This window comes from Melospiza georgiana, chromosome 1 (assembly GCF_028018845.1).
Source record: "Melospiza georgiana isolate bMelGeo1 chromosome 1, bMelGeo1.pri, whole genome shotgun sequence".
Classification (NCBI taxonomy): domain Eukaryota; kingdom Metazoa; phylum Chordata; class Aves; order Passeriformes; family Passerellidae; genus Melospiza; species Melospiza georgiana.
This window is the reverse complement of record NC_080430.1, coordinates 72,513,038-72,530,775: the sequence shown is the minus strand read 5'-3', so window position 1 is coordinate 72,530,775 and position 17,738 is coordinate 72,513,038. Positions and strand designations below refer to the sequence as shown.

General features: G+C 40.5%; 1 protein-coding gene across 1 annotated transcript; it reads left to right on the top strand.

The window, feature by feature from the left end:
• The first annotated feature begins 7,330 nt into the window (after positions 1-7,330).
• LOC131089249 (ovalbumin-like) lies at positions 7,331-12,279 on the top strand. The gene is made up of 7 exons (XM_058034296.1): positions 7,331-7,498; positions 8,113-8,163; positions 8,705-8,833; positions 9,488-9,605; positions 10,317-10,459; positions 10,637-10,792; positions 11,884-12,279. The coding sequence occupies exons 1-7, from the start codon at positions 7,331-7,333 to the stop codon at positions 12,277-12,279; spliced, it is 1,161 nt and encodes a 386-aa protein (XP_057890279.1).
• The last annotated feature ends 5,459 nt before the right edge of the window (positions 12,280-17,738 follow it).

Sequence of the window (17,738 nt, the reverse complement as noted above, 5' to 3'; positions counted from 1 at the left end):
ATGGCCCTGGCTCACCTCTTGCTATGTCCATGGATGTCACTGACAGGTTCTGCTTCCCTATGGTCAGATATTGTGGTGAGGGCACTGCCCTCCCTGAGGGCTGAATCTTGGCCCAGCTCACTGTCCTCATGGAGAAGCTCTGCTCCTGCTGCTTCTCTCAGTACACACTTACTCAGGCTATAGCTCTCCAATGTGACTACAAGGATATTATGGGAGATCATCCTGAAGGCCTTACTAAAGTCAGGTGTACAATATCCTCTGCTCTCCCTTTGTTTATACAACAAGCTGTCCCATCCTAGACACCAATGATGTTTGTCAGGAGAGATTTGTCCTTAGTAAATCTGAGCCGGTTTTCTTCATCATCTTTTATTCCTTCACATGTCTCAAAATGTTCCCAGGAGGCTATGCTTGGGAGCCTTCTGCAGGGATTTGAGCTCAAATACAGTTGTACAGGGCGTTAGTGACCTACATAGTATTTGACAGGAGAAGGCGCAGGCCTGAGCTTGCCGAGCGTGGAGCTTGGCTCCCCATCCTGTGCTGTCCTGCACATCGCCCTGGGCTGCAGCATGAACTCTGTGTGCGAGTCAGAAGGGAGGAACATGTAGGTAGCTCCCACTTGGCATGAGTGACTGCATTCCCTGCCTCCTAGCATTTATCATAAAGTGAAGCAGCAGGTCTTCATGTGAACATCCTTCTGTTTCTCAGAAGAAATTAACTGCTTTCTTCTTTAAAAATTCCTTTAAAGAGCTCTAAAGACCAAAGTGTCAGTGAACACCTATCTCTGTGGATGGGACTTGCATTGCATGCCATTCCTTGACTGGTGATCTTTCCAATGCCGCACAGCTTGGGGTTCCCAGCAGCTAAGGGAATATCACAGAATCAACTAGGTTGGAAAAGACCTTTGAGAAGATCAACCTAAATAAGCAGGCTATAGATCCAACCTATGATCTAAGACCACCATGTCAACTAGACCACGGCACTGAGTGCCATATCCAGTCTTTTCTTAAACACCTCCAGGGACGGTGGCTCCATCACCTCCCTGGACAGCCCATTCCAATGCCCAATCACTTCTTCTGTGAAGAATTTCTTCCTAAAGTCCAACCTAAATGTCCTCTGGTGGAACTTGAGTAGGTCCTCTTGTCCTATTGCTAGTTACCTGGGAGAAGAGGCCGACCCTTACCTGGCTATAATCTCCTTTCAGGTAGTTGTAGTGAGTGACAATAAAAATTATCTATATTATCCTCTTTTTCCTTTCAATGTTAGCTACAATAAATGGTATTTTAGGCAGTGTCTTGGAGACTGTTTTTCTTGACACAGATCATAATGAGTACTAACCTTTAGCGCCTTGCAGCAGTGCACTACACCTTTTCAGTGACTGCAGGGACCTGTAGTCTCCTCAATTCTTCTCCTGTTCCTTTCTGAAAATTAGTCAGTTTTTCAAATCATCAGGAACCTTCTCCAATCATCCTGACTTTTCTTTAGTCTTCATTTTGCTGTTGCACCTAAAAACCTTTTCTTACTGTCCTTCACATCCCTTGTCAGTTTTCCTTCCAGCACAATTTTTGCTTTTCAGATTTCATCTCTGAGTGTATGGTGAAAGCTTCTATACTCCCGCCTTGTGGACTCTCCTTGCTTTCAACTCTTGTACACTTGCTTTTTGCATTTGAGCTTGGACAGAATGAAGGCACCATTATCATCAGACACATGTTACTTCCTCAGAAAGATATTTAGCAGGTATGGAAGCAAGGCAAAGGCTTTGCATGTATGTGAGGCTAAAACTCATTCAACCACAGTGAGGATGTTTTTCAAACATGGGAGTCAAAGACTCCCATCTAACCCATTACTGACCCGTGGGATGTGATCATTGAAAATTATGCCATGAAGGTCACATCAACCTATGTCAGGGGGAGCAGTAAGAAATCATCATCTGTATAATGAAATCTAAGCCTGTATCAGTCTCAAATGAATAAAGGGATGTGAGATGTCATATGGGATATTGCAATGACAATGAAGGGCAATGACAAATGCCCTGTCACTGTCTGTGAGAGATCAAGACAGCACTGCAGGCAACAGTGCACCTCTCCAATGGAATGGAGCAGTTGCAGAAAGGTGCCAGGTGGGCTATGGGTTCTGAAGTAGCTTGACCAGATACTTCATTTGCTTAGTACTGGGGCAAAAACAGAATGACAGAACAATGAAGAGAGAAACCATTGATACCTGCAGCACCCAGGTCTGCAAGGGTAACAAGTTAGACAGTCAGCTGCAATCAATAAATATCTCTGTGACTGGTTACCTCCATCCCTGCTTGAAAGCCAGCTTCTAGAGTCACAATGTGGAATGAAGACAAACACAAAACAATGAATATGCTCCTTTCTATTGGCAAAAGAGCAGGATCAAGGACAGAATCCTGAGTTCTGAATAGGTTTTTGTGATTAAATAAGAGGCTTTGTTCTGTGAGCTGACCTGAACTTCATATCCTTTTGGTAAAGTTCCTTTTACACTGTCAGCTGTCCAAAGCTCAGGTACTCAAGAGTCTGTTGGTTTAGGGACAGCTCCACAATGAAATCCCTGGCTGAGGAAAGGGCAACTGAGCCTTAGCTGACCTCTTTCTTGGGACAAGCATTGTCAAACAAGGATGTGTGACTGAACTGTTTGTGCTGCTTGCACAGCTGTGCTGGACAGGACAATCCATTGCCAGTTGTCCCAGGTAGTCTTCCAAGTGCGGGAAGGTTTGCTTACTTTAGACCTCATGTCAAGCAGACTGTAAAAGACCTTTTAGGGTTGATGTTATGCTGCTGGTCTGGTCTGATCCAGTTCTTCATTTGCTCATGGCTATATTCTGTTGCTTAAAATGGGCATTGCATTATCTCCCAGTCTGAGCACAGAAAACCACACCAGACCCCTCATAAAGAACACAGCTTCCCTTTATCAAACATTATCACAGCAGAGCATTTTATCCTCCATGTATTTGCTTATTGTGGGTGTGTTCTGAACCTGAAACTCCAATTCTTGGAGAGAAAACATGATTTTCATATAACTCATGCAACAAAGCTCTGCATCAAATGCATACAAAGCTGTTCTGAAGATCTGGAAACCAGGACACTACTCAGAAGTTAAACTCACCAGATTAAAAAAAAAAAACCACTGGGATAATTTTAATTCTATTCTTGCAGTATGATAGTGTGTAAAAAAAAGGATCACCAAAAGTGCAGCTTCTTCCTGAATATGTTTGTAAGTCCTAAAATTCAGGTCATACGAGATGAGCTCTACTTGTGATACAGGTCTGGACACTTCTGTAATTCATGTATGATCAACCAGACAAAGGGAATGGGAATCATGGTTGTTTAGCAGATAGTCTTGAAGGACATTTGAAAGGCAGATTTCACTGAGGTAAATACATTGACCAACTCTCACATGCAGCAATTGAAGACCAGTGTGGTGGAAGTAGAACTAAACCCTTGTGGACATCAAGTGGCCCTGAACAAAAGAAGGATAAGGAGGAAAAATGGTGGCATAAATCTGAGGCGCACTATGAAGAATGTGATAAAACATCTTATTAAGTGAAGACACACAGGCTTGAAGAATCATAAAGTATCTCAAATTGGAAGGAAACTATGAGGACCATTGAGTTCAGCTCTCTGATCCTTGCAAGACTACCTGCAAATAAACCATATGACTAAGAACATTGTCCAGATACTGACTGAGCTCTGACACACAGGGTGCTGTGTTACTTCCCTGGGAAGCCTGTTTCAGGGTGTGACTGGCCACTCTCTGGATGAAGAACCTTTTCTCAGTGTCCAATCTGAGCTTCCCTCGATGCAGCTTCATTCCATTTCCTTGTGGCTCATCACAGGTCACCAGAGAGAGGAGAGCAACACCTCCCCCTCCACTGCACCCACTGAGGAAGTTATAGGCTGAGATGAGATCACCCCTCAGCCTTCTCTTCTTGTCCTCAAAGCCTTTCACCATCTTTGTCACTCTCCTCTGTACAGGCTCTTATAGTGTGATGTCCTTCTCACATTGAGGTGCCCAAAGCTGCACACAGGATTTGAGGTGAGGCCACATCAGTGCAGAGTAGAGTGGGAAAATCATAGAATCAGAGAACAGTTTGGGTATCAAGGGACATTAAAGATGTCCCCTGGTCAATCACCTCCCTCAACCAGCTGGTGATGCTGAACCTGATGCGCACCAGTAAGTGGTTGGTCCTTTTGGCTACCAGGACACACTGTTGACTCCTATTCAACTTGCCATTGACCCACACCCACAGATCTCTTTATGAAGAGCTATTTTTAACCTCTCATCCCCCAGTCTGTACTTGCAATGAGGATCACCCCATCGCAGATGGAGAATCTGGCACTTGTTCTTGTTAAACTTCATACATTTGGTGATTGCTGAGCTCTCCGGTCTCTCCAGATCTCTTTCTAAGACCCTCGAGGGAATCCACAGCTTCTCCTAGTTCAGGACAGCTGGCATTAGCCCACACTGGCTAATGTTCACTTCAGCTTTTTCATCATCATCTTAGAAGGATCACTAATAATCAATATTTTGTGGGCACAAAGCTTAAAAGGAAAGCAACGTGTGATACATGCCCTGTGACTTGGGGTCCAGGCACACCTCCCACTATTTAATCATATGTCAGATTTTCTTCTGGCTACCTAGCACTTCTAGAAAGCACTTCTGCCTCTCCTGATATCTGTGTTACCCCTCTTCTCCTGAGCTACACACTGACAGACAATGACTCATCAAGGGGAATGTAGATTTATATAGCACATTTATTTCCACAAGAGGAAGCAGACTGAGGTAAAGAACACTGCACTGCCTAAACTTTTGACAGTAGTAGAGGAGACTACTCTGCTTAACAGAGATCAGAGTTATGTCCCATATGTTCTAAAGAATTATGTTGTACAGACTTTGAGATGCCCCTCCTGCCTTTCCCCCTTCTCCCCCCGCATTTAGAAATCACACTGTGCTTTGCAGAGGTCAGAATGGTTTCTTAACTGTTTGTCCATTCTATTATTCCAATACAGAACAATAGCTTTTATAAATGAAATATACTTGCTATTATATATTATGATTGTCCCACAGACCATGAAGACTCTAGCTGGATTTCACAGCTCCTCCATCATCTGTCATGCCATTAAGTTACTCATGGAAGATCTGAGAGATACAAGGCAAATGCATACACAAATACATTTGAACTGACTGTTTTTTACTTTATCTAGAGTTATGTGTTGCTGTTAATCCCTGAGAATAAAATACTTTGCTATAAAACCACTCTCATAGAAAGCTCTTTTATAAATATTTCTCAAAGAAAATATTCCTGGTTTTGACTTTCATCTCAATTGGTTTTGTCACATGCACCCTACTTTATTTCCCAAAATTTTTTAGAAGAATAAAAGGCTAAGTCTTCTGTCCAGCATGGCTGCATTTTGTACATTCAGAAAGGACTGAATGAGAGTTCTGGTCTATTACTACAACCTTAATACCAATTGACTAATTATTGATGTATTGACTAATAACTGCTAATTATGTGTGACATCACTAAGGTTTTCACATTTTTTGTTTTTTACTGCCATCCCAGTATCTCATCGCAAATGAGGCATTGTTTCCCAGCCTCTTCTCCAGCCAAATAGTCCTGATGTACAGGTGGAAAGCACTGTTAAAAAGCATAAAATACTAATATTTGTTCTCCCTTCAATCAAACCGAAACCTGTTGAAACAAAAAAACCTGACCTAATACCATTAATTTATTTTTGTGGTGTCAAAAGCCAAACTTCTGAGGGACAGCAGTGGGTGGGTCACAACTCAGACTGTATAAATTCCCAAGGGTTCAGCCAGTATACCCACATACAGCTGGAAAGCTGTATTGTCTTTGGTGCTGAAGCCTGAAGGTAAGAATTTCTCTAGAAAAATTCACCTTCTTACTGCATTATTCCTTGGTTCTGACTAAACTTAAAAAGAGAGAAGTTATTGTCTTGTGTTTGATATTTTTCAGGACAGAATATTTACGTGATGTTCTCTTCAAACCTCACCAGTGTACATGCATTCTACACTATTTCGTTATGTGTAGAATCTGAATGTTTGTGGTTTTGGGGAGGTTTTTAAAGTTATTCTCTGTGCTCAAAATGTTATTTTGTGCTCAAAATATTATTTTATTTCAGAGCATCTTATCTTCCCATTCCATATCTTTTAAGATTGATTTTGACAGACAAGCAATAAATTTCCTTGCTTGACCTCCGGTTCAAAAGTGTGCATTGAGAGCAGAACTGTGGTGTTCAGTAATTTACAAAGTTTATTTTAGTGTGAAATTTCTCTAAGTGTTGCATTCCTGAAAAATACAATTGGTGAACACAACATAAAAAGGTACGTGGGTGCATAGATGTACAATTTTTAAATAACTTATATATAAGTGGGATCATGTATACAGAAAGGAAAGTGAGAGAAGAATGTGTGTGTCTGTATGTGTGTATCCAGGAAGCCAGTCACAAAACACTTTGGTAGAGTTTAACACTACAAAGAGAAACTTGACATCCTAACATTTAGCTCCTATGTGAGGGGCTGGATTTTGAAAAACAGCAATTTAATTTCTCAAACAGATTATAGTCTGAGAAAACATAGCACATTTATGTAAAGCAGACTATATCTGAAAGCACAATACAATGAAACATCAGTTTTGTGCATCAATCTTGCTCCTAGATTTGGTGACCTTAGACAAATTATATTGCCTGTCCATGCTTCTATTACTAAAACAAGGGTAAGCTACAGGCCTTTGAAGATCTACTGACAGAAAGTACTGTGCAACAAATAGATACTTATTACACCTACTTATTTTTGGAAAATAAAAATAGCTAGCCTCTGCTTTTACCTGAATCTGCCCAGAGCTTCCAAACCAAATGGAAATATAATTTGTGCCTAAATTTCCAGCTTTGCAAGTATATGAAAGAGAGAATATTTTCATGTTTTCATCAAGCTGCTACAAAGTACTAAGGAAATGTAGCCTTCGGTGAATAAAATAAGTACAGGCAATTGTTATTTGACTTCTTGAAAAGGTAAACAGAAGCCATAGATTCCAGAGCTCTGAGGAGCTGTTAAAAAATGTGAATGTATAGAAATGCAGAAAGAAACAGATTTGTGAAAACAGAGTTTCTAGCGTGCATGAGAGGTGAGCATAGCAACAGACATGTTAACATAGAATGATTTCCAAATTACTTGTTTATATTTTATAGCCTGAAAATTCCTATTAAAGTGCACGTGCTGTGTGTGCATGCTATTCCCATCATTACATTGCTATTGTCCTTCTGCTCTCTGCTCTAGGCAATACTGCTGCACAATGGCCTCCATCGGTCCAGTGAGCACAGAAGTTTGCTGTGACATATTCAGGGAGCTGAGAAGCCAGAGAGTCCAGGAGAATGTCTGCTACTCCCCTCTGCTCATCATTTCAACCCTCTCCATGGTCTACATAGGTGCAAAAGATAACACCAAGGCTCAGATAGAAAAGGTGAGACTACATGGAGGATTTAAACCCTCCTGCTGCTCAACAGAGCCACAGCCCTTAATGATATAATAATGTCCCTCAGAGGCTAAAAGATGTGGATCCAGAGTTATCAAAACCTGTGGCCACCTGAAACTCCCACAGTGCTAAATAAATGCATCAGCCCAAAATCTTGAGACTGGATTTAAATTTTATCATAGTTTAGCAGTAGAATTCTCAAAGACAAAAATACATTCTTGCAACACTTTTTTTTCTTAATAGGGAAAGGAAATAAAATCTATAGGGAAAGAGCCAAAACATATCCACAGACTGCAAAGTGTTTCATGTGTTTCCTACAGCTCTCACTATCTTCACAGAGTGGCTGGCTTGTTACCTACAAGAGGGTTGACATTATTGGTAGCACACACTGGAGCCGAATCCTAGATGCTCAGTAGAAAAAAGGATCACCTAAGCAGGCAACAGTATGCATGGCTGTTCAGAGATGGTACAGATAGATTGCACTTTTTGAGTCATTCTCGATTAGTCAATAGGTTTGCTTCAAACATGATGTGTTAATCTCTGTTGCTTAACCTTTTTCTTGTCATACCAGTTATTTCAACTACTGTTATTCTTAATTACAGGCTATCCACTTTGATAAAATCCCAGGATTTGGAGAGAGTACTGAATCTCAGGTACAGAAACAATTTAATCCTTTCTCTATGTTGGTTTCTCCTTCAAAGTCTATCGGATAAAGCAGTCTTGTAGCAGTTCCAAACCTACTCCAATGTGCAGCTAGTGCCCTTCATCCAGCATTTGGGGGAACACTTCGTTCATAAGAATGAACAGAGAAGATGGGTAACAGAGAATTCAGAGCAAGCATAAAATGAAACCCATCACCATAATATTGGGCCAATAGGGGGAAATTATAGATATTTGTATAAATAGGCAAAGTAGCTGGGTGCCAGTGGTTAAACAGAACATGTTGGGAAGTGACCTGCTGAAGCTACATTACTGTAGCAGAAAATTAAAAGTTCCCCCGAATGGCATGAGGAAATTACAATAGAAAACCAGCACTGAAATATATATATTACAAAATTACTACATCAGCATAGGAGGAACAATTTTATAAGCAAAAGCATCAACTACTTTACTCCTTTCATATAGTATGTAATACCTACTCATCATTAAAAGTAGAGTAACATCTGTACTTTTATTTGTATTCATGTCAATCAGTGCGGCACCTCTGTGAGCATCCACGCTTCACTTAAGGACATTGTCACCCAAATCACCAAACCAAGTGACAATTATTCCATCAGCATCGCCAGCAGACTTTATGCTGAAGAGAAATACCCAATTCTGCCGGTGAGTTGCTCTAAGAGCTGATCTGAATGTCAAAACTGTAACTTCCTGTTATGCAAAAAGCACTGTCAGAAGTGTAGGGTCTGCTAAAGAAATTTTCTTCCATATGCAAAGATTCTGTCTATCACAGGCCTAACTTTTTTTTCTCAAGAAAGTCTTGAGAAAAAAATGTGACTAGCCAAAAAGATGTTTGTGCAAACTACAGTAAAGATCCAATCACGTCAAGGTATAATTAACAAAGAGATAACTCCAACTCTTTTCTCAACTTGGAAAAAAAACCTGAAAAAAACTTAAGGTTCTCAAAAATATTCCAAGTTTTTCCATTGAAAGGAACATTTAATATGAAATTCAAGGAGAATACCTTTGCAAAAAAAAAAAATTAAAAGTGGGCAAAGAGAATAAAAACCCTATACTTAACTGAAATGAATGTTGGTTTTAGATTAAACTCAGTTCTGGAAAATATTTTTTAAAATGTGGGCATATACTTTTGCTTGAAACAATGCATGTCAAATCTTCAGATGCTTATGAACTAGCTCATAGTTTACTGATGAGCCTTAATAAGCAGATTGCTCATATCTGTTAATTCCATTTTTGCCTTTTACATCTGCAAAATGCTTTGACATTCTGAGCTGAAAATGGCATACTCTTTCTTTGCAGGAATACATTCAATGCGTGAAGGAACTGTATAAGGGAGGCTTGGAATCGATCAGCTTTCAAGCAGCTGCAGAAAAATCCAGAGAGCTCATAAATTCCTGGGTTGAAAGACAGACGAATGGTAAGAGGAAGCCAAATGTCAGCACAAGTATTTTCCCTTCTGCCACCATGTCTGAACAACATGTGAGAACATTTAAGTCAGGTGATGAAAAATCAAAATATCTCCCTGTGCTCATTTTCCTGGATAAGAGATCAGTTCCCAGATACAGAACTATCATCTAACACTTTCTTTTTCCTCAGACACATCCCTGTTAGAAGACTCTCTCTATCTGTAGGGGCTTTCTGGATATGTAATATTTCCAGTCCAGATAAAAGGGACTAAAATATGCTAAAATATTTCCAGTCGTGATAAAAGGGACAGCACTAAAATATGCCTTTTACACATTGACAAATAGTTTGACACCAATATTTCCACTTTTGTTTGATGCAAAAAGTATTAAATGTTTGGCTGGGAGACCATCCTGGGATATAAGGTTCCAAGAGTTCTTCCTGTTGACACAAAATATGCTAATTTTGTATCAAGTAAATATCTGGATCTTATATCTCTTACTATAATTCTTTATAGGGAGAGAAACAACAACCATTGCCTACAGCAGTAAGCAAATCAACCTTAGAACTACAAGATAACAGCTACAAAACTAAAGCAATGTCCTTGCCCTACACTCTCCTTTCCACAAATTCTTTACCCTCCATTTAATGTTGAAATTGCCAAGTAAGATGTGTTATACACAGATGTATTATACATGTTCTCTTTTCCTGTGCATTTTGAAAGGGTCTATCAAAAATATCCTTCGACCAAGCTCTGTGAGCTCACAAACTGACATGATCCTGGTCAGTGCCATCTACTTCAAAGGACTGTGGGAGAAAGCATTTAAGGAAGAAGATACCCAGACAGTTCCTTTCAGAATTTCTGAGGTATGTGGGCCTACATCACTTTAAAGGTGTCATGTTCTAGAATTTATGAAGGGAGTTGATGAGTTGCTGTATAATCTTGCCGAAAAACAGCAATCATCAGCTTTAACCATAAGTAGGCATTTCTACACTCTAGGAATACTCTTTCTGAAAACTATATTGTTTTCTTTGGTTTTGCAGCAAGAAAGCAAACCTGTGCAGATGATGTCGCAGATTGGTACATTTAAAGTGGCAGAGATCCCTTCTGAGAAATGTAGAATCCTGGAGCTTCCATATGCCAGTGGGCGGCTGAGCCTGTGGGTGCTGTTGCCTGATGACATCTCTGGCCTGGAGCAGGTATGACCCTGGCAGCTGGCTTTCAGAAAACCATGAACACAGTGAAATTCTAGGTGCAAGGAAGCTCTTCACAATTAAGTTATCTTAAAGCACATCCCCAGCACAGATCTGAATATTGGCAGCATGGGATTGTTGCATAGAGACACACAGCTCTCTCAGTGGTCCTGCAAAAGTTTGTGTGAGGATGGATTGCTAAACAACTGCTTTAGAGGGTTAAATTTTTGTCACTGCAGAACAGATTCTTCTCAGATAAGCAGCTGTTACTCCAGCACCTTGAGCTCCAAAGCTTTTATATTTCAATTTCTGCATACTGAGGAACTTACTGGGAAGTTCATCTTAGCTTGAGTATTTGTAATTATTGAATGGTTTGACAGCCTTCAACATGCTTCCTTCATGCCTTCAAAAATTAAACTATCTAAAAATTGAATACGAGTACTGGAATGGTTAAAGCAATTTCAGAAAGTAAAATATACATGACATATTACTGTTGGTATGAAAAGAATATAGTCATTAGCAAGAATCCAGTTTGAATAGGAAAAGTTATGCAATAAATCCGAGTTCATTGAAATGATTGTGCACTAACTCTAAGAACCTAAATTATAAAATGAAAGAGTCATTTGAACACAGCTAAATTTCTTCAGTAATAACTGATAGCTCATTTATTACTAAAGAAATTTAGCTGTGTTAAAATGCCTCTAGATACTTCAGGTATTAGTAAAACCTTTAACACTTCCTTACTTGGAGGTCTTAAATGTAAGTAGAGCTTACAAGTCATAAGCACAGAATGGCTTCTGGAATATATTTCTGAAGAAAAGAAGATAAATTGGCAAGAGCTTTGGGAAATTTGCTGAGTAGCCATCTAGTCAGGACTATAAATTGCCAGTGAGCCTATTAAAGAAATAGGAAGTAGGACAGAGAAGAGAGAGTCATGGTTTGCTTTCCTCTTCTAGACACGTTAATCCACATGTACCCAGAAAACACGCCATAAGAAAAACAGTCAGTTTAAGAGAAAAAACCCACAATGGTACTGCACTGCTACAAAATGTGTCGGGCTCTCATCACAGAGATCTAATTTGTTTGTTTCTTTGCAGCTTGAGACTGCAATCACCTTTGAAAATCTCAAGGAGTGGACCAGTTCTAGAAAGATGGAAGAGAGGAAGATTAAAGTTTATCTGCCCCGCATGAAGATTGAGGAAAAATATAACCTCACATCTGTCTTAAAATCCTTGGGTATCACCGACCTGTTCAGCTCCTCAGCCGATCTCTCTGGCATCTCTTCAGCACGGAGCCTGAAGGTGTCTGGAGCATTCCATGAGGCATTTGTGGAGATCCAAGAAGCAGGCAGCAAGGCGGCACGCTCATCAGGAGCTGGGGTAGATGACACAAGTGTCTCTGAAGAGATTAGAGCTGACCACCCTTTCCTCTTCTTGATCAAGCACAACCCAACTGACAGCATCTTGTTCTTTGGTAGATGCTATTCTCCTTAAAGAGAGGAAAGCTGAAAGAGTTTCTGTCCCTCACAGCAAGACCCAAAGTGCTGCAGTATCAAGGGTAAAAAGAAACACAAACTTTCTCTTTTGTCCATATTTTCTAAATCCAGAATGCTTTATTTAAAAAAATATTAAAAAAAAAGAAGTTAAGGCAGAGAAAATTTGAAATTTTGCCTGGAAAGCAGAGGCCCTTTGCCTTTCCTCTGTGCTGAGTATTATTATTTACTCATAGATGAAGAGTTAAAGGAATGAAAATCTGACCCAAAGAAAGCATGAGCATTAATAGAGATGTTCCTCGTGCAATTTAACAATAGTGCAGAATCATCACACTGAAACAACACATCCCCTTTTTTGGGGAAAAAATGCAATCTTCTAACTTAGCCAGATTTCTCTACAGACAAATTTTATGATGACTCCCTTGGAATAAGTCACTCAAAATTTCCTAAATTAAACTCTAAACTACTATCAATCATACCTACTCTGACAAAGCAATTGTTTTTTATTTCTACCCCTGATACTGCAAGGCTTTTCCTCCCTTTCTAAGGATGCATTATAGAAATTTTGTAATTAATATTTCTTCTTAAGCCTTTTTGGATCAATCATCATGACCAAGTGTGTGGTTTTTCAGGTTGCTAATCAAATTTTCTCCATGTATCCTATCCCTGTATACAATGGGTCTTGTGGGTGTACATTTTGCTCCTTTAATCATAATAAAAACTCACTTAAGCAAATGCTTTTCATTTGGAGTATTTTAAATGCACCTGGGACAGAGTAATCCTGGCTATGTGCACAAATCTGCAGCTTTGGGTGGATGGCAAGTTGAACATGAGTCAGCAGTGCCCTGGCAGCCAGGAGGGCCAACCTGGGGTGTCCTGGGGGAAATAAGGCACAGCGTGGCCAGCGAGGCAAGGGAGGGGATTGTCCCTGCTCTGCACCGGGGCAGCCTCACCTCCAGTGCTGGGGGCAGTTCTGGGTGCTACTGTATAAGAAGAACATCACACTCTAAGAGTGTGTGCAGAGGAGGGGGACAAAAATGGTGAAAGCTCCCAAGGGCAAAACTTAGAAGGAGTTTCTGAGGTCACTTGGCTTGTTCAGCTTGGAGAAGAGGAGGCTGAGGAGTGACCTCATCTCATCCTACTGGGGCAGGGGAGGGGGAGGTGCTGCTCTCTGTCTGGTGACCAGCAAGGGCATGAGGAAATGGAATGAGGCTGTTTCAGGATTTCAGGAAAAGTTTCTTCATCCAGAGGGCTGGTCACTGGAACAGGGTTTCCCAAGAAAGGGGTCATTGTGCCATGCCTTTTAGAGTTCAAAGAGCATCAGGACAATGCTCTTAGTCATATGGTTTATTTATAGATAGTTCTGTGAGGAGCAGGGAGTTGGACTCAATGATCCTTATGAGTCCCTTCCAACTTGAAATATTCTATGTTTCTGCAATTTTTCTGCCTGAGTTGGTTCATTGGTTTCAGAGAGATGAGGAATAAGTCTGTTGTAACTCTGGGCTAAGACAGATTATTCAAAGCAATTTTCTGCCAGGAAGGGATGTGTGTGACCCATACCCCTCATGCATGCTACTCAAACTAGTCAGATGCAACAATTTCTGCACAAAACATGATTCATCCAGTTTCTCTGAAACAGCAGTTGATAAGCAGTCTGAAAAGCAGCTGGATATGTGCAGAGTCTACCTGCCACTGAGACAAAGCATTGCCTCAGAGAATACAGGGGAATGGGAAATGGGAAGGAGTTTTTTACTTATCTTAATGGTGTGTTTACAAAGCTTTATGGGCTTTTATACAGAAGCTAAAGAGAACAATCATGCTAGCAGATGGAATGTCTGTGGTGAGTTATAGTTTTTCTCTGGAATCATTTATTCATCTCATTGACACTGAAGCAAGAAATGAAACAGAACTGTGTGGAACTGTCACAAAAAAGCACCAGGAGAGTGAAACAGAAAAACTTTGGGGGAGCAGTTAGTGGAAGAAGGCTATGCTCTTTCCTGATTCCAGTATATACAGCATAGCACCAGTGCTGGGAGAACTGTGGTGGAATGTTTTTTCAGTTCTACCACACAATATTTACTTGCTCTACTTGCTTTGGATTTCCCTGTCCCATCCTCCAAAATAACACATACTTTGGCAGGACCTCGAGGACACAACTTGCTGGCAGTAAAGATGATCTTGCAAAAGAACAAAGATAACATGACACCACCTTCACTGGTGTGTAAATAGTTCAAATATATTCCTGCACTTTCTTTTATCTTAGCTGATTGCTGATCAAGAGATAACAGTGGGGAAACTTACTGCAAGAGAGCTAATAGTGTGTTTACTACGGCCCTAGAGTTTCTGTTGATCTGGTCATGGAAATAGGGGACCTAAATTCCCAAGAACACTTAAATTTCAGCAAATTTTTTCTAAAACTGCAGTATTTCCTGGCTGTGTAAGTTTTTATCAATTAAAGCATAGTTCTTCACAAACAGAAGACACAAAGAAGACCATCTACTCCTGTATGCAGACAGATATTTTCAGTGCTACCTCCTGATTTCTGTTGACTTCAGCTGCCAGCACAGCAACAAGCAGTCATATTCTTGTCCTCAGTAGTCACTTCCTTAAAAGAAAAAAACCCCATGTGTTCCCAGACCTGTTTTCAGAAATCATTTTGGAATTTGGCAAATCATATCCCCATTAAGGAATGGATGCCAGAGTCCTCAGACCCCAGACAGAGAAATATTTGTTTGAATGCTTGAAGATAGCCTTCCACATCTGAGATACTGTAGCTTCTGTAATAACAGGCATCCAAAGTATAAACCCCTAGAGGAACATGCCTGGATCTAACCCCAAGCTATGTGCCAGATATCAGACCTCCACCACTCAGCATGGAACAAATCCTCTCCTTTGTGCCACCAAATGAGGCTACAGCTTCATCTCACCATCCTCAAAGCAAAATAGTTAGCATCATGTCCTAGAGACTTCGGCTTTCTGCTGTGTCATGAAGTACAGGTGGATTATTCTCTTCTTTGCCCTCAGAATGTCTTTCAGCACAAGTATGGAAGAAGGCTCATACTCACAGCTTTAGGATCTGTCATTAGAGGCTTTTATTGCTCTACCACCACACCCCACATATAGTTGTACTTTCAAGCGTGCATTCAAAAGATTAGTGAGTTGTGTCGGTACAAGACCACACTCGCTTGCTTTCTTGTGGTCTTACAATGGGAAGGTAATTCCACAGAGATGACAGAATTTGACCCTGCGGCCTTACTGTTTATTCCAGTACTAACTGTTCTAATATATAAAAAAGCAAGTAATATTGTTTGGTTGAACAAAGTAAGTTATTTGCAAAAATTGGTCTCCTGAAGTTCACAGAGTTAGAGAGTAACTTGTGTTGGAATGGGCAGCTGACAGTCACCTGGTCTTAACTTCAGAAACACATCAGGACCCTTCCCAGTCAAATGTTGCATATCTTTAAATTTGGGGAATCCGCAGTGCTAGGACTAATTTGATTTTAAACATAAATCCAAATATTACTAATGTAGAAGTAGTGTAGACTATCTAGCCAGCTTAGTTTTCTCTCACCAAATGGGAGTTGGCCACATGTGAAAATGACCCCCACCAGTTCCTTCATTTTGATTCTCCCATGTCCAGTCTGCAAAGCTCTCACTATTTCCCCTTACTTTTAAACCTCTTGGAAACAATGCAGAATACCTCTGAAAATCCCAAGGACTGTTTAGTCAACCATGTGAATAGGAAATTCCTAGGAAATTCCATTGTTCCTAACCAGGAACATAAGTGAGATAATAGATAGCTTCATGCTATGCATTTTTAGTCCAGAAGCATAATTTATTCTTTATCTACATTTTATTATTTGGCAATATCACTGGGATATTGTTTGCACCCAGCCTCTATTTCCGCGTTGTTACAGTATTGAACTTCCCAAGGAAAACAGTTTAATACCATATAGTCCAACTTTCTTGTAAAAGGAACAAACAGTCTCAAATTGCATTCTACTCCCAGGAAGAAAAAGTCCAAACTGATTTTATGCTCTTATCTCTTATCTCATTCATCACTTTCCTACTTTTTTAAATGCCAGCAATAGCATCCCACAGCAAGCAAACAATGAATTTCTATTAGCGGCACCTTCAGAGAACAGGAAAAGGTTCCTAGAGGTGAGCAAATCCTTACAAGGAGGGCTGACTTCTTAGTCACACAAATAAAATTCCAATTTAGTAGCTCTGATAAGACACCAAGGAGTGGGAGAATAGCAAGGTGCCAGATGTGTTTTTGTAAGGAACAGAATTATAGATCAAAGGGGGCAGAGGAGGAATCATTGAGCTTCACAGGGCTGTAGGCAGGAGCAGTTCCTCTTACTTCTTTTCTCTTTCATTCTGCCTCATTTCCCTTGGATGTGGTTCATTAACCATCTTTCCCCAAGGTGCTGACTATCCCCACCCTTACCATGCCCTCCTTTTTCCTCCTTGCCCTTCAGCAATCTCTACTTCTGTGGGCAGTGAGGGAAACGGGCAGGGCTGGAGTCAAGGCTTGATTCTAAGAGGAGAAATATCAGGGACAGGAAGAAAGTGGGAGGACAGTTTACCCCTCCTACTGCCTGGAGGGACCATCTGCTATGAAATGATGCTATGTCAGCTACAGAGCCCAAGCTGCCTCTGCATGAGGTGGGGGGAGAGCCCCTTCCTCCAGCCACAAACAGGGATCATTGCTCTGCCTTCCTTACTCGTCTTCTAGTAACATTCCCTAGCTTGATCTTGCCTCTGTTCCACTGAATTCAAATCAGTCTTGACCTATGTGTTGGTCTGTCTATGTTCCCAGACAAGGAATTAGCAACCATGGAAGGAAGAGATATTTAAAAAAGATAAAGGATATTAAGGAAGATTAAGCCAAAGAAAAGTAAGGGTAGTGCACCAAGAAGAAAGAAAAGTGTAAAGCAACTGAAAGAGACTACTGCACTAGATTTAAACTACACAGAGAGAGTTCTGCTTTTGGCTTTCAAAGAGCTAAAACAGCCACAGATATCAGTACAAAAGATAATAGAGCCATGAACATCTCCTTACAGTTGAATCAAAAGAGTTTGGAAATGCTTTGGTAAAGAGCAGATGTTCATCAGGGTAGTTTAAAAGAAAGTCCTCAGTGCAATACCCTGCAAGATCACACTTTTCCACTCTCACAAAAGTTTGAGGAACAAAATGAAAACTTCTCATCTTATTTTACCTGAGAGCAGAAACGAACATGAGATCATCTTGTATTACTTGTTGTGTATCAGGTCATTAGTTTCTCCTTGGTTGTGAAAAGCTTGCTAACTTCAACCACGCAAAGGATATCAGGTCTCAAGAGATTGAGATCCTTTGTGCAACAGGCAGGGAATGTGAAAGATGGAAAGATGTAATGGCAAAGGCATTGATGAGACATTTTCAAGTGATGTTTATGACACTACAGCTTAGCCGAGGTCCT

Coding starts and splice junctions, on each gene's coding strand:
- LOC131089249 (XM_058034296.1), top strand. CDS start 7,331: ATGGCCTCCATCGGTCCAGTGAGCACAGAAGTTTGCTGTGACATATTC. Junction 7,499..8,112: donor CCAAGGCTCAGATAGAAAAG/GTGAGACTACAT, acceptor TCTTAATTACAG/GCTATCCACTTTGATAAAAT. Junction 8,834..9,487: donor AGAAATACCCAATTCTGCCG/GTGAGTTGCTCT, acceptor CTTTCTTTGCAG/GAATACATTCAATGCGTGAA.